This window comes from Dreissena polymorpha, chromosome 9 (genome assembly GCF_020536995.1).
Source record: "Dreissena polymorpha isolate Duluth1 chromosome 9, UMN_Dpol_1.0, whole genome shotgun sequence".
In the NCBI taxonomy this organism is placed as follows: domain Eukaryota; kingdom Metazoa; phylum Mollusca; class Bivalvia; order Myida; family Dreissenidae; genus Dreissena; species Dreissena polymorpha.
Window position 1 is genome coordinate 62,492,598 of NC_068363.1, and position 15,185 is coordinate 62,507,782.

The 15,185-nt window shown below is 39.0% G+C and overlaps 1 protein-coding gene across 2 annotated transcripts in view; it reads right to left on the reverse strand.

The window, feature by feature from the left end:
* Positions 1 to 255: 255 nt before the first annotated feature.
* LOC127845223 (zinc finger protein 236-like) overlaps positions 256 to 15,185 on the reverse strand; it is a 53,275-nt gene continuing 38,345 nt past the window's right edge. For both annotated transcript variants that reach the window (XM_052376022.1, XM_052376023.1), the window contains exons 19-32: positions 14,649 to 14,830; positions 12,347 to 12,537; positions 11,387 to 11,641; positions 10,982 to 11,187; positions 10,142 to 10,250; positions 9,708 to 9,794; positions 8,795 to 9,057; positions 8,009 to 8,246; positions 7,498 to 7,577; positions 4,985 to 5,227; positions 4,135 to 4,351; positions 2,724 to 2,854; positions 2,295 to 2,487; positions 256 to 993 (exon numbers count right to left, since the gene is read on the reverse strand). In XM_052376022.1, coding sequence (XP_052231982.1) covers positions 635 to 993; positions 2,295 to 2,487; positions 2,724 to 2,854; positions 4,135 to 4,351; positions 4,985 to 5,227; positions 7,498 to 7,577; positions 8,009 to 8,246; positions 8,795 to 9,057; positions 9,708 to 9,794; positions 10,142 to 10,250; positions 10,982 to 11,187; positions 11,387 to 11,641; positions 12,347 to 12,537; positions 14,649 to 14,830 — 2,754 coding nt within the window. In that variant the 3' untranslated portion in view covers positions 256 to 634. The remainder of the gene's footprint in view (positions 994 to 2,294; positions 2,488 to 2,723; positions 2,855 to 4,134; positions 4,352 to 4,984; positions 5,228 to 7,497; positions 7,578 to 8,008; positions 8,247 to 8,794; positions 9,058 to 9,707; positions 9,795 to 10,141; positions 10,251 to 10,981; positions 11,188 to 11,386; positions 11,642 to 12,346; positions 12,538 to 14,648; positions 14,831 to 15,185) is intronic.

The window sequence follows — 15,185 nt, forward strand, 5'->3', positions numbered from 1 at the left end:
TCTCTGCCAATGTTTCACTGGACATAAGAGAAGAGCTGGTCAACATGTTCATATCCCATCTCTGCCAATGTTTCACTAGACATCAGAGAAGAGCTTGTCAACATGTTCATATCCCATCACTGCCAATGTTTCACTGGACATTAGACAAGAGCTGGTCAACATGTTCATATCCCATCTCTGCCAATGTTTCACTGGACATTAAAGAAGAGCTCATCAACATGTTCATATCCCATCACTACCAATGTTTCGCTGGACATTACAGAAGAGCTTGTCAACATGTTCATATCCCATCTCTGCCAATGTTTCACTGGGCATTAGAGAAGAGCTCGTCAACATGTTCATATCCCATCTCTGCCAATGTTTCACTGGACATTAAAGAAGAGCTCATCAACATGTTCATATCCTATCTCTGCCAATGTTTCGGTGGACATTACAGAAGAGCTTGTCAACATGTTCATATCCCATCTCTGCCAATGTTTCACTGGACATTACAGAAGAGCTTGTCAACATGTTCATATCCCATCTCTGCCAATGTTTCACTCATTAACATGTTCATATCCCATCTCTGCCAATGTTTCACTAGACATTAGAGAAGAGCTTGTCAACATGTTCATATCCCATCTCTGCCAATGTTTCACTGGACATTAGAGAAGAGCTCGTCAACATGTTCATATCCCATCTCTGCCGGGTTTACCTTGACCCCCTCAACCTCCCCCGCGGACACCTCTGCTATGTCCCCGTCCTGGTTCAAAGTCACGCTGTAGATCGTCGTTGTGCCATTAGTCTCCTCCACTTTCTGCGACATGGCACTCACCATCTCTGTGTGATGGGTGCGCTTGATGTGCGTTTTGAGGTTGCCCTTCTGAGTGAAGGCTGAGATGCAGTAGGGACACTTGTAGTTGCGCTCTCCCGTGTGTTTCTTGATGTGCATCTTCAATGCGTTCTTCTGGTTGAAGGCCTTGTTACATAGCTCACACACAAATGGACGCTCTCCTAGAAGACACAAAACAACAACGTTTCTTAAGAGGGCTAGATTATTAAAACCAGAGACTGGTAAATTGTTGTCAACGATCGACAAATGCAGTCTGAACAGGCTATTCAGGGACTACACTTTTTGCCTAAACTGGATTTAATCTAATTAGTGACTTCCTTTGAATAAAAACTACCATAATGGGGCAAAGTGTCGTCCCTGATTAGCCTGTGTGGACTGCACAGGTTAATTTGGGATGACACTTTACGCACATGCATTTAAGCTCCATTTTCCAAAAGCGAGGTTCATTTATGGTGAGAAGAGACTTTCAACAGAAAACACCTAACAATCTGAAAGATTGGCTTTTGCAGATGAATCAGAATTGTGACTTTAAGAACATCATAGGGAAGGAATCTATCCTGCTTATCTCTCACATAAATGCTTCCCTTAAAAATAGATCTTTAAAATACGACCTATTTTAGCAATGTGGCATTGAGAAGTAAGAAATCAATTGCTGGGAGAACTAGATATCTGTCCATTCAACACAGATGACGCCACATTCCATTTATTGATCTGAACGAGACCTTTGACTTCTAAGTCTGACCTTGACCTTTGAGACACAGAAAAGTGTTGCCTTATAATTATTTACATATTTGCCAAGTTCTTTTACAATTCATCAATATATGGCAAAGTTTTAGACAATAAAAGAATGTAAAAATTTGACCTTTGACCTGTAAGAGTGACCTTAACAATTGAAATAGATATGGATGTTACACACAACATATCATCATAAGATGGTTTACATTTGTGCCAAGTTATTTTCGAGTCCATTGATATATGATAAAAATATGGCTGAGAAAGGAATATTTAAACTGTTATATGGTGAAAATCTCCTATGACCTCTAAGTGCGACCTTGATTTTTGAGGACGGGACACAAATTGTGTCTTATAATGGTTAAGTTTTTTTAATCAATCAAGTTATGGCTGAGACAGGAATTTTTATACAAACATCTGTACAGTCACAAAACCAGACAGTGCAACTGCTTTATGCTGCTTTCTTTAAAGGAGAGGAATACAAATTATTCTCCGAGGATTGCACAAGCTGAACTAGGATGGCCTTTTCACCATTCTCACACCCAGATCTCTCATCAGAGAGCAGATATATATGAGCCGCGTCATCACAAAATGTGTCTTTTGCAATATGTGGCCAGCATAGCCTGTGCAGGCTGAACTTGAGTTTTGCTGGCAGTATATGGCATAAGACCCATTTTCGCATGCAGCGGGTCATATGTTTTCCCAGAAGGACACAATGAACACTGCCTACCTGTGTGTATACGGACATGTCGCTCAAGCTGGGAGGGTTTTTGGAATGTCTTGTTGCAGTACTGACACGTCTGGGCCCCGCCCTGCTTGGCAGGTATCACACCTCGGCTCCCGTCCACTGCCTGCGTGGACTTGACGTGGATACGGGCATGTTCCTTCAGCGTACTCAGCCTCTTGAAAGACTTGCCACACACCTGTAAGAGAGATCTGGGTTAAGCAGTTGTGTACATCTCAGCAAATATAAATGGTAACTGCTTGAATGTGTCAGAATCCTACAAAAAAAATAGAGCCATAATATGAAAACTTTAAAAGAAAAAATTCAAAATCACATATTTTATCATTAAGTGATATAATAATGAATAGACCAAAAAACGACAATACTTTGAAATGCACATATCTAATAAAGGTAAAACCAAGTACCAGGACATACATTACACATGTAGGGCCGCGAGTCATTCTGTACGAGGGTCCTGTCACCAATCATGTGATCCTCCATGATGTCATCAGAAACTGTGTCCTGCACGACATCCCCGTCACCATCCTCTCCCATTCCGTCTTCCCCTACTCACAATATACAAAATATTTTCATTATATAATTCAATGTCACAAAGACAACTTCAGGCAAAAATATATGCAACAAGCAAATTCGTTGAATTGATATCCCCTGCCAATATGCTTCTGGACACAAAAGTGTTATATTTGACACTAAAAAAAGATTTTTTTTAAGATACAAAGGGCCATAACTCTGTTATTATGTACAATGCCATTTGGCTTGCATCATCCTCTTATCCATATATATACTCATACCAAGTTTGAATGAAATCTGCCAAAGCACTTTCAAGATATGGCTCCTGACACAAAAGTGCCGGACGGACGGAGTGACCGACGGACAGATGGACAGACGACAAAAAAATCTCCCTCCGCCTATGGCGAGGGATAAAAAGCAAATTGGTTGAATTGATATCCCCCGTCATTATATTTCTGGACACAAAAGTTTTCTGGATGGATGGACAACGCCAACGTGCATCATCCTCTTATCCAAATATATACTCATTCCAAGTTTCAGTAAAATCCATCAAAGCACTTCCAAGATATGGCTCCGGACAAAAAAAATAATTTTTTCAAGATACAAAGGGCCATAACTATGTTATTATCCAATGGTGTACAAAGCCATTTGGCGTGCATCATCCTCTTATCCATATATATACTCATACCAAGTTTCAATGAAATCCTCCAAAGCACTTCCAAGATATGGCTCGGGACACAACAAATCATTTTTTCAAGATACAAAGGGCCATAACTCCGTTATTAACCGATGGTGTACAGTGTCATTTGGCGTGCATTATCATCTTATCCATATTTATACTCATACTAAGTTTCAATGAAATCCGCAAAAGTACTTCCAAGATATGGCTCCGGACACAAAAGTGCCAGATGGACAGAAAGACGGACGGACGAACAAGGCCAAAACAATATCCCTCCAATAGCGGAGGATAATGACACATACATACACCCATAGCCATACCATTTCTGAAAGAGCATTCTTAGCTGAATTGATTTAACACTAAAAAATGTATTTAATGCAATTTGCAAGAATAAACTCGACACAAATCAACCTGACTGTTCTTTTTTTCAGCTGTTTTCTAGTGAATGTAACCCGTTTCAGTGCATTGTTTCATAATAATCTATACATTTATCATATTTCAGAGATTTAGTAATATAACCTATGCTTACCCTATCAATAAATCTCAAAGTTAAAACCCAGAACAACTGTCTTAAGTGTAAAACATGCCTTCAAGTAAAATATATTGATTTATTTAGATTATTTAGTATTATGTAACCTGTGTCTGACATCCCCCCTTCCTGCTGCTCGTCGCCCATCAGGTCGGCAATGTTGTCGGCCATGGATGCGTTGGTCATGTTGGGGTCTATGGCAGTCATGTGACCCGTGTCATGGTCCATATCCTCGCTCAGCTGAGGTAGCGAGTTCAGGCCCTGGCCCCCACTGGACACAACATGCTGGGGATTGCTCATGTTCACCTGCTGAATGGCCGTTGACTGAAGTGATACGAACGCAAGACTTGTATTGTATAATGTAAAACACTGCTGATTTTTTTTGTAAATACCAAGATTTTTGTTTAAGCCTTTTACACTTAGACATGCATTTCCACAATTTGTAGTACCTTACAAAAATAAAGTAAATTAAAGACCTTTATTACTAGATTCAAGTTTGAAAACCTTCATTTCTAACCCTTAGATACTGAAGAAAAGCAAACAGCATAAAAACCTGAACAGACTGCGAGTTACTCCCAGGCTGTTCTGGTTTTATGCTGTTTGCATAAAGCCAATTTTGCTTTGTTTCAGAGTGAGAAAGGGTTAAATAATCAAGCTTAAAGCTAACTGCACATATTGAAACAATAAGGAACCTTCTTTGTGAAACTGTATAATAACTGTGAGGTTGTCAGGGATATTAACTTCGTGCAAAACTTAATTCTTAATGATGCTTACAGCCATTAATTTTTGAACAAGTTATTTACCTAATTTCAAACATGTATGTTCTCATTATTATATTAAATTTATGTCTAAATTTTGCAGATAACTAGTTTATAAAGACTTAGAGTAATTGTAAGCGACTGCGTTGTAAATAAATTATTTTCATATTTATCATTCTTCAAACTCTAAACCACCAACCTGTTCAACCATCATCCCATTATTAGTCATTACAAACGTCGCCTGGCCCATGTCCCCGTGACTGCCCATCTGTACTTGGCCGGCCTGGTCGATTCTGATCGATCCCATTTGCTGGATGACCAGGTTGGGGTTGACCCCCTCCTGGATGTTGATTGGCTGCACAATATTGGCCAGGTTCTGTACCAAGAGGTTGGGATCAGCCACCTGCAGCTGGCTGGGGTTCAACGTGATGTTCAGTCCAGCCTGTAGGTTATATGATACTAAATGAGACACGCTCTGAGAAAAGGGGGTTTAATGCATGTGCTAAAAGTATTGTCCCGGAAAAGCCTGTGGTGGGGTTGAAGTCTGCACAGGCTAACGAAGGACAAAACTTTTTGCCTAGATTTGATTTTTGTTAAAAAGAGACGTCATAAACAAACAAAAGCTGTGTTTGAGAAACACAGTGCTTCCCAGCTTATTTAGATTAAACAAGGCCCATAACTTAGCCAAAAATCAATGGACCAAAACGGCACTCAAACTCTGTAAGTCATGTTGGTAGACTCAAATACCAGAAATCAGCTCAATATCTGAAAGTGTTGCCTAAAAATCCTCTGGAAAAAGTTATAATACGGATATATGTCTAAGTACAAGGCCAATAACTTTTACTTTCATTAAAGCTCGTTATATCCCTTTAAAAAATATTACTTCCCTTGTAAAAATGACCTGTACCTGCCAAATGATAAATACAAATTATCTTCAAAGCTTGTTTTTCCCTCGACAAAAATTTTGATCCGTCAAAGACCCGTATCTTCATCAAAAATCAACGGACCAGAGAGAATTTTACACTTTATCTGTAGGTCATGTAGGTGGACTTGCATACCAAAAATCAGCTCAATATCTGAAAGTGCTAAGTAAAAATCTCCGGAAAACTATTATATTGAATATGTATAAGTCCAAGGACCATAACTTCTCCAAAAATTAATGGACCAGAACGAATTTCACACTTCATCTGTAGGTTATATAGATAGACTCACATACCAAATATCAGCTCAATATCTGAAAGCGTTGCATAAAAAACCTTCAGAAAACATTTATTTTATTTAATATTTGTAACTCCAAAGCCCATTAGTACACCAAAAATCAACACACTGACACGAATTTCACACTTCATCTGTAGGGCATGTATGGTGACTTGCATACCAAAAATCAGCTCAATATGTGAAACCATTGCATAAACAAAATCCGGGAAAAAGAAAAACATCACTTCAATTGTCAAAATGAGCTGTACCTGCCAAATCATTTTAAAAATTAACTCCCTTTGAAACTCCTTACTTCACTAAGATCTGTAAAAGGCCTGTATCTTCGTCAAAAATCAACAGACCAGATTTTTTGAAACTTTATCTGCAGCTCATGTAGAAGGACTCACACCAAATCAGCTCTATATCTTAAAAGTGTTGCATAAAAAACCACCGGAAAAAACAAAATGCCAGACAGACAGACAGACAGTGTGACTTCTATATGCCACCTTACCTGGGGCTTAAAATTTAATACAAGCATATGAGTTGTTCCTGATTAGCTGTGAGGACTGCACAGGCTAATCTGGGACAACACTTAATGCTCATGCATTAAACAACCTTTTCACAGATCGAGGCTCTAATATTTTAGGTGTGCTATGCTATACTCTCTAAAAAAAATCAACATTTACTTAAAGACAAAATTCTCTGAAGGGCCACTTTCCATGACTTAATATTTCTTTATGTGTGAGGAAGGAACAACACTATTGTGTACTACAAAATCCATGTTCTGCTTTAAGGTTAGGGACTACATGATAAAACCTTGGAACTTGTGCTGTACACCTTAAATTGGAAAGTAGCTGGTTAATCAGATTGCTGTAAAACAGTGACCCTAAATTCATGGCGAGTTCTTTTTTACATATTGCACGACCTATCTTTTTTATTATTAATATCAATTTGGCTGGGATTTTTTTTAAGAATGTTCACTATTTCTTGTTAAAGTTACTGCTTTAAAATTGAACTTGTTATGGACATCTTTCAGTATAATGAGCCTCGATCTGTGAAAAGGGAGTTTAATACATGTGCATAGCCCACACTGGCTAATCAGGGGTGACACTTTCAGCCTAAACTGGGTTATTGTAAAGGATATTCTTCCTTTAAATAAATTATAATAACGGCAGCACGGGCTAATCTGGCATGACACTTAAGAATATGCATTTAACCCCTTTTCACAGAGAAAGGCTCTACTATTTATGTATATGAGTCGTGTTCTGAGAAAACTAGGCATAATGCATGTGCGTAAAGTGTCATCCCAGATTAGCCTGTGCAGTCCGCAGGGACGACACTTTCCGCCTTAATTGGATTTTTGCTAAGAAGAGACTTCATTTAAATGAAAAATGTCATAAAAGTGAAAAGTGTCATCCCTGATTAGCCTGTACAAACTGCATAGGCGATTCTGGGACGACACTTTATGCATATGCATTAAGCCCAGTTTTCTCAGAACGCAAGTCATATTCTGACCTGTAGCTGCTGCAGCAGACTGGCGTCTATCTGGAAGGCCTGCCCCATGGAGCTGGGATCCAGGCCGGTGATCTGTATACCTGTGAAGATAATTGATATTACCACACTTTTTTCTTAATTAACCTATTTATGCCTAGTGGACTCGCCCATCCTTTTAAATTGGATCAATTTATTTCCAAAATTAGGGATGTTTAGTATATTTATTTCTATATTTAGAATGTTTCTTACAGAAATTCCTTTAAGCAAACAGCGCAGACCCTGATGAGACGCCGCATCATGCTGTTTGCCAAGGGCTTTTTTCTAGACGCTAGGCGTAAATGGGTTAACTGCATTTTTGTTTTACAGGAAACACTCTCACTCAAATGATACTGTACCTATTGCAATATATTCACAGTAAAAATGTATACTTGTTAAAATGTAACATATCTCAGGCATTGTATCATTGAATAGTATATTTGTAAAATGATAAGCTTGTAATGTTTAAGTTGAATAAATATTCTGTTCTGTATACCCTGGGCCAGGTTGGTTCCCGCTAACTGCAGCTGCACCCCTTCCAGGCTCTGTACCACCTGGTTGCCTAGGGAACCGTCTGTCAGGTTGGCGAAGCTCTCCATCGTCATGGAGAGGGGAAGCATGTTGGAGGTTAGCATTGATTGGTCGATACTGATCACCTGACCCAGTGGCAGCTGACCCTGCTGCAGGATTGTCTGCTGGTCCTGCTGTTGATCGTCCTCCTCTTGAGCCTCGACCTGGTTGATGAAGGAAACTATTGAGACACGCTCTCAGTACAGGGGGTTTATGCATGTGCGTGGTGTGTTGTCCCATATTAGCCTGTGCAGTCCGCTTTTATTTTATTTTTTGTTTAAAGGAAGACTTTTCTTGACAACAATCCAGTTTAGGCGGAGAGTGTCATCCCTGATTAGCATGTGCAGACTGCACCGGTAAATCTGAGATGACACTTTAGTCACATGTATTTAATCTCCTTTCCTCCGAGAAAGACTCAATTTACTTATAATTAAGTTCTCCCTATATCTTATTATTTATCTCCCTTTTTCTTTCTTGATCTTTATGGAAATTTGATAGCAGTGTCACAAAAATGTATTTTTTGACAACTATAAAGCAGGTACCTATATTATAATTAGTATATACCTTAATAAATTGTATGTAAATTCATAGCAAATAGTAATGAAACTCTGAAACTCAAGTATATACAACTGACCAAATCAGTTGTGTGTCTTCATATGTATAATCAAGTTGTACTTTAGATGTATGTTGAAAAAACAAACAAACAAAAAACCTGGTTGATGAAATCTAACGTCTCCGGCATGATGTCCTGGAATTGTTTCGTCATGGCACTGAGGTTCTTCCTGCGTCTCATGGAGGACTCGGGCTTGTAGTGCTGGTGGATGTGGGACTTGCGGTGCCCGGAGGTGCGGAACCTCATGGTGCAGTGGGGACACTTGAAGGGCTTGGCCCCTGTGTGCAGCCTCATATGCACCTTCAGGCTTCCCTTTGTACTGAACATGGAGTGGCAGACGTGGCAACGTAATGTCTTCACCGCTGTAATGAAGATACCAGAGTACATAGGAAGTGTGCAAGGTTAGGTCTCCAAGTAAGTTGTTAGCTTAAAATACATATCACAATCATTGGTTATTTCAAATGGATTGAGCAATTGTATTTACAACGCAAACGAATTCAGAAATGATATGTTAATTTGCTTTTTTTTAAACTCATATTGTATAAATATTTTTATCATTACTTTATTTATTTATTTATTTATTAATATTTTAAATTCCTAAATTCTAAGTATAATCTGCTATAAACACACACATATATAAAATATTTATTTAAAAAAAATTGGCAATAAGGATTTTTTTTTTGCACCTGCATACATATAAATATAAAGAACTCGTTGCTGAACACAAAAGCAAAGTATTCACAATCATTTAGGTATATTACACATAATATATATATTTCATGCTATAAGCTCAAATGTTTGTTAATACTTTGCTTTTGTGTTCGGCAACAAGTTCTTTATATTTATATGTATGCAGGTGCAAAAAAAATCCTTAATGCCAACATTTTTAGCAGCGATTTCAGAACAATATGCATGACAAATTGCATCGAACAAGACTTAATAAACCTACATAGAAATCAGAAACAACATACTGGTCAAAGTTCAAAATCAAAGTTTACATAATTGTACATACCATCTGAGTGTGTCTTCAAATGGCTGTCCAGGGTAGACTTGACAGTAAAAGTACGCGAACATATCCTACAGGAAAATGGCTTCTCCCCTACAATCAAAGACAGTCTATATGTAATAATTTCTCCCCTACAATCAAAGAAAGTGTATATGTAATAATCTGCGGTGGCTACTCAGAAAAGACATTTTCCGCCTTAACTGGATTTTGGTTCAGAATATACTTCCTTTAAAAGGTAAATGCATAAAAGCGAAAAAAGTTGTCCCTGATTAGCCTGGCGGAAAACAATAATGCATTAATACCCATTTTCACAAAGCATAGCTCATATTTGGGTGTATGTCTAGGCCAGTATTGTTCCTGTGTATGTGTGTTTTTCACATACCTGTGTGAATGCGCGTGTGTATAACTTACCTGCATGTATGCGCGTGTGTTTGACATACCTGTGTGTATGCGTGTGTGTCTGACAAGGTCGCTGGGTTTCTTGAAGCTCTTGGGGCAGTGCATACACTGATGGGCGTGCTGCTCTGACTGGGGTATCAGCTCCTTCACCTGCAAACAGGCCAGACAACTGTGACAAGGCATTCAACATTACAGCCTCGTTGTGGATAAAAAAGTGGCTTAAAGCATGTGTGTAAAGTGCAGTCCCATATTGGCCTGTGCAGTCCACACAGGCTTATCAGGGATGACACTTTCCTCTTTTATGTTTTTGTTTTTTAGAAGACTCTTCTCAGCAAAAATCTAGTTAAAATGGAAAATATTGTCCCTGATGAGCCTTCGTGAACTGCACAGGCTAATCTTGGACAACACTTTACACACTTGCATTAAGCCCCATTATACCAGAGCAAGGCTTATATAAGTATTTAGAAGATTGTGAAGGCTCTGAACACATGGGCTAATAAAAGTGCGTGAAGATTAGATAAATTTTCTGTATCATATGATGCCCCATGCATTCATTTAGAAATGTTGAGAAACTTAAGTGACAATATGAGCCTTGTTCTGAGAAAACTGGGCTTAATGCATGTGCGTAAAGTGTCATTCCAGATTAGCCTGTGCAGTCTGCACAGGCTAATCAGGGTCGATACTTTCTGCCTAAACTTGATATTTGGTAAAGAGTGACTTCCTTGAAACTAAAAATACCATAAAAGCGGAAAGTGTCGTCCCTGATAAGCCTGTGCTGACTGCACAGGCTAATTTGGGACGTCACTTTACGCACATGCATTAAGCCCAGTTTTCTCAGAAAACGACACATATAAATCAGTATAATCTTAAAATGCCACCACCTCACTTATCCTGTCCTTTTCAGACGCAGACTCGAAGTAAATCTTCTCGGAGACTTCATGATCGTCAACTACACGTTTTCGGTTCACCTGTCCGGCATGCATGAGTCTGGTAGTCTGCACAGTGCGGCGCGGCTGATAGGGTCGGTACTCCGGGTCGGTGCGATCATCCCCATCGGGAATCTCCGCATTGACATCTTCATCTTCAACTGCAATGAATGACAGGGATTTTTAAGTCTTTTTTTTATTTGTTATATATATTGGTAATTTATTAACTGACTGGTTTGTGAGATGTTTTGTTGATAAATCTTCAAGCATCAATAGACTATATAACTATTTAACTATAACTATATAAGCCTGGCTCTGCAAAGCAGCAACGCTCAACTGCGCAAACAAAGCCCCTGTTACCTCCGTTGGCATGTATCTCCATGTGTTTCTTGCAGGAAGAGGCAGTCCTGAAGGCGTCCAGACAGAACGGACACTTGAAGGGCTTGGTGGCGTGTATCGCTGCGTGTCTCGTCAGGGACCCGTTGGTCGTGAACTGGGCGTGGCACACGTTACACTCAAACTCTTTCACACCTGTGTGGGTACGCAGGTGCTGACGTAGGACGCCCATCGTCACAAAACTCTTGTCACACTGATCACACTTGTATGGTTTCTCACCTGGAAATAGGCTGACTTGGATGAAATCCAAACTAGTATCACACTGATCACAGGTGTATGGTTTTATCGCCTATAAAAAGACCTGCTTCGATAAAAACATTTGATTCTCTCATACAGTATAAAATAAAACAAAAACTCATGTTACATCAAAATATTTTTATTACTCTTCCAGTCATATATTTTCAAAAAATTCATTATATCTGATTTATATAATTTATGTATTTTTTCAGCTCAGTTGAATGGCTGACACTATTAAAAGGCTCCATGTCCATAAAGCTCAGTGTTAAACCATTTTAATGTCTGTCAGAACAAATTAAGAACATTTACAGTTTTTTAAGTATTTTTAAACATCAACAAAACTCTTATTTAGTCACTATGCCATATTTTTAATGTATCATGATTTTTTCATAGATTCAATCTTAATGTTATACCAAAGTGAAGCATATTATAAGTTTTTTCTCAGTAAAACATTGCAGGAAAACAGGGCTTAATGCATGAGGTTTAAGTGTTGTCCAATGAAACTTTCCACTTTTATGGATTTTTTTATTTAAAGTAAGACTCGAATAAATGAAAATCCAGTCAAGCCATAAAGTGTCGTCCCCGTTAAGCCTGTGCAAACAAGAAGGCTTATCTTGAGCAACACTTAAAGCACAAACATTGAGCCCAGATATCCCAGATAGCTGCTCAAATGTGCCACAAGCTGACCGGTATGAGAGCGGATGTGCTCCTTCAAGTGGCTGTTCTTCTTGAACGACTTCTCACAGAAGTTGCACGTGTGTATCCGCCTCTGAGAGGGGAAGCCCAGCTCTGTGTTGTCCCCCTCCATGTCCCCCTCATCCTGCTCATCATCCGGGTCCTCCATCTCACCCTCACTGCCCTCCACACCTTCATCCACACTGAAACACACAATTCAATTTTTATAACACATTTTAATGCAGCTTTGTAACATATTTTCTTTAGCATCAAAAAGGCTTATTTCAATGCTCCTCTGGGTAGAACAAGTACTAGGTGGCGCATATCAAGCTCACTTCCTTTAACCCATTAATGCCTAGTGGACTCTCCCATCCTTCTTAATGGGATCAATTAATTTCCAAAATTAGGGATGTCTAGTACATTTATTTCTATATTTAGAATATTACTTACAGAAATTCCTTTATGCAAAAAGCGAAGACCCTGATGAGATGCCGCATTATGCCGCGTCTCATCTTGGTCTACGCTGTTTGCAAAGGCCTTTTTTCTAGACGCTAGGCATAAATGGGTTACGGATGACATTAACACTGTAACACATTCAGAGGAACAAGAAGTAATGTAATTGAGCTGAACTCTAGGAAAATGGGGTTTAATGCATGTGTGTAATATGTGTCGTCGCAGATTAGCCTGTGCAGTCCGCACAGGCTAATAAAGGACAACACTTTATAACAAAACTTGATTTCCACTTAGACCAGACTTTTTTTTAAAGAAAAATACAAGTGACAAGTGTTGTCCCTGATTAGCCTGTGCTCACTACACAGGCTTATCTGGAACTAGACTTTAGGCACATGCATTAAGTCCTATTTTCCAAGAGAACAGCTCATATTTGTTAACACATTGTAATAAAGCTGAGCTTGAGGACACCTCAGGGGACATGAATACTCCAATTTCAATACTGAGTTTACCGGAAACCATAATTATTTAATTGATCGATTAAAGTAAAAAACAGTTTGGAAACAACATTGAGACTAAAAAGCAGGAAAAGTTACAACCCCTAAATTTTAGAAAGTTGAAAGGTCTCATTATTTTCTATATCTAAGCCTAACTCGCTAAAAATCCTCCATCTTTGAACAAACCAATCATCCTCAATAGAACTAGTTGACATGTAAAGTTTGTTGCCATCTTTGAACCAACCAATCATCCTCAATAGAACTAGTTGACATGTAAAGTTTGTTGCCATCTTTGAACCAACCAATCATCCTCAATAGAACTAGTTGACATGTAAAGTTTGTTGCCATCTTTGAACCAACCAATCATCCTCAATAGAACTAGTTGACATGTAAAGTTTGTTGCCATTTATTAATAGAGTTAACAACCATGAAACTGCAGCATATTGTGTATGGAAAATAAAACTTATTTTTTAAAGATACTGGAAAATTGAATGTTTACATCCTATATCGTATCTTGCAATGCTGCAATGCAACAAAGTCCCATAGTGCTATGCATTATGATACAGTGTTAATATTGCAGCCTCACTCGAGGAGGCTAAGTATCTTAACCCACCCATTCATTAACGTGAACACAGTTTCGTCGGCTATGTTCAAGGGCAAATCATTTGGTAATGTGTGGATCATTGGGCATGAGAACAGCCTTGCAGATGTACACATCATGGTGATGACATATTGGAAGTTTAAATTTTAATTGCTTACAAAATATGCAGACTGGTTGACTGACAAACTGACCTACAGAGTTACTGAAAAAAAAACACAAACATCCATAATTTTGCACGTGTTTATTGGGGTAAACTTACTCTGCCACTTCCCTGAAAAATGTTGACTTATCCTTATACTGCTCAGAAGCAAATTGAAAATGTCTTAAGCAACCAGCATACAACCAGAACAGTCTGCTAGTGACTCAGTCTTTTTAGGTTTGATGCTGTTTGCTGCTCAACAGAATCTTAGGGTTGGAATTGAAAGATTTAAATCTTGAATATAATTAGAAAATTCTTACAATTTATTTGAAATTCTAAGGGGCTTTAAAACCATTAAAGTGCTTATCTAAAAGCTAGTAGGTTAACTCTTTGCATGCTGAGAAATTTGTCATCTGCTAAAATGTCGTCTGCAAAATTTCTAAAATTAGCATTTTCTTCGATTTTTTTTTTCAAAGAATACTATCAGAATAGCAAACAGTTTGGACCCTGATGAGACACCACATTCTGTGGCGTCTCGTCTGAATCCAAACTGTTTGCAAAGGCCTTCAAAATTCAGTTCCAGCACTGAAAGGCTTAAGTAAATTGTAACAAAGCATGTAACATTACCTGGGTAGAATGTTCTCCATGGATGTACTGGCCATGGCTGCAGAGGCCTCCCCCAGGTCGGTATGGCCCTGGTCAATCTGGCCGACATGGTGGACAGTTTGGGACTCTTGTAAAGGCTCTGAGCTCACCTGGAGCTCCCCGGACTGGGAGAATGTCATCTCCATATGGCCTAGCTGCTGGTTCTGATAACATAATGTACAAGTACAGTAGAACCTCAGTCTGGGTAAACTGGGCTTAATGCATGTCAGTGAACTGTCTGGGCTTAATGCATGTCAGTGAACTGTCTGGGCTTAATGCATGTCAGTGAACTGTCTGGGCTTAATGCATGTCAGTGAACTGTCTGGGCTTAATGCATGTGAGTGACCTGTATGGGCTTAATGCATGCCAGTGAACTGTCTGGGCTTAATGCATGTCAGCGAACTGTCTGGGCTTAATGCATGTAAGTGAACTGTCTGGGCTTAATGCATGTGAGTGAACTGTCTGGGCTTAATGCATGCCAGTGAACTGTCTGGGCTTAATGCATGTGAGTGAACTGTA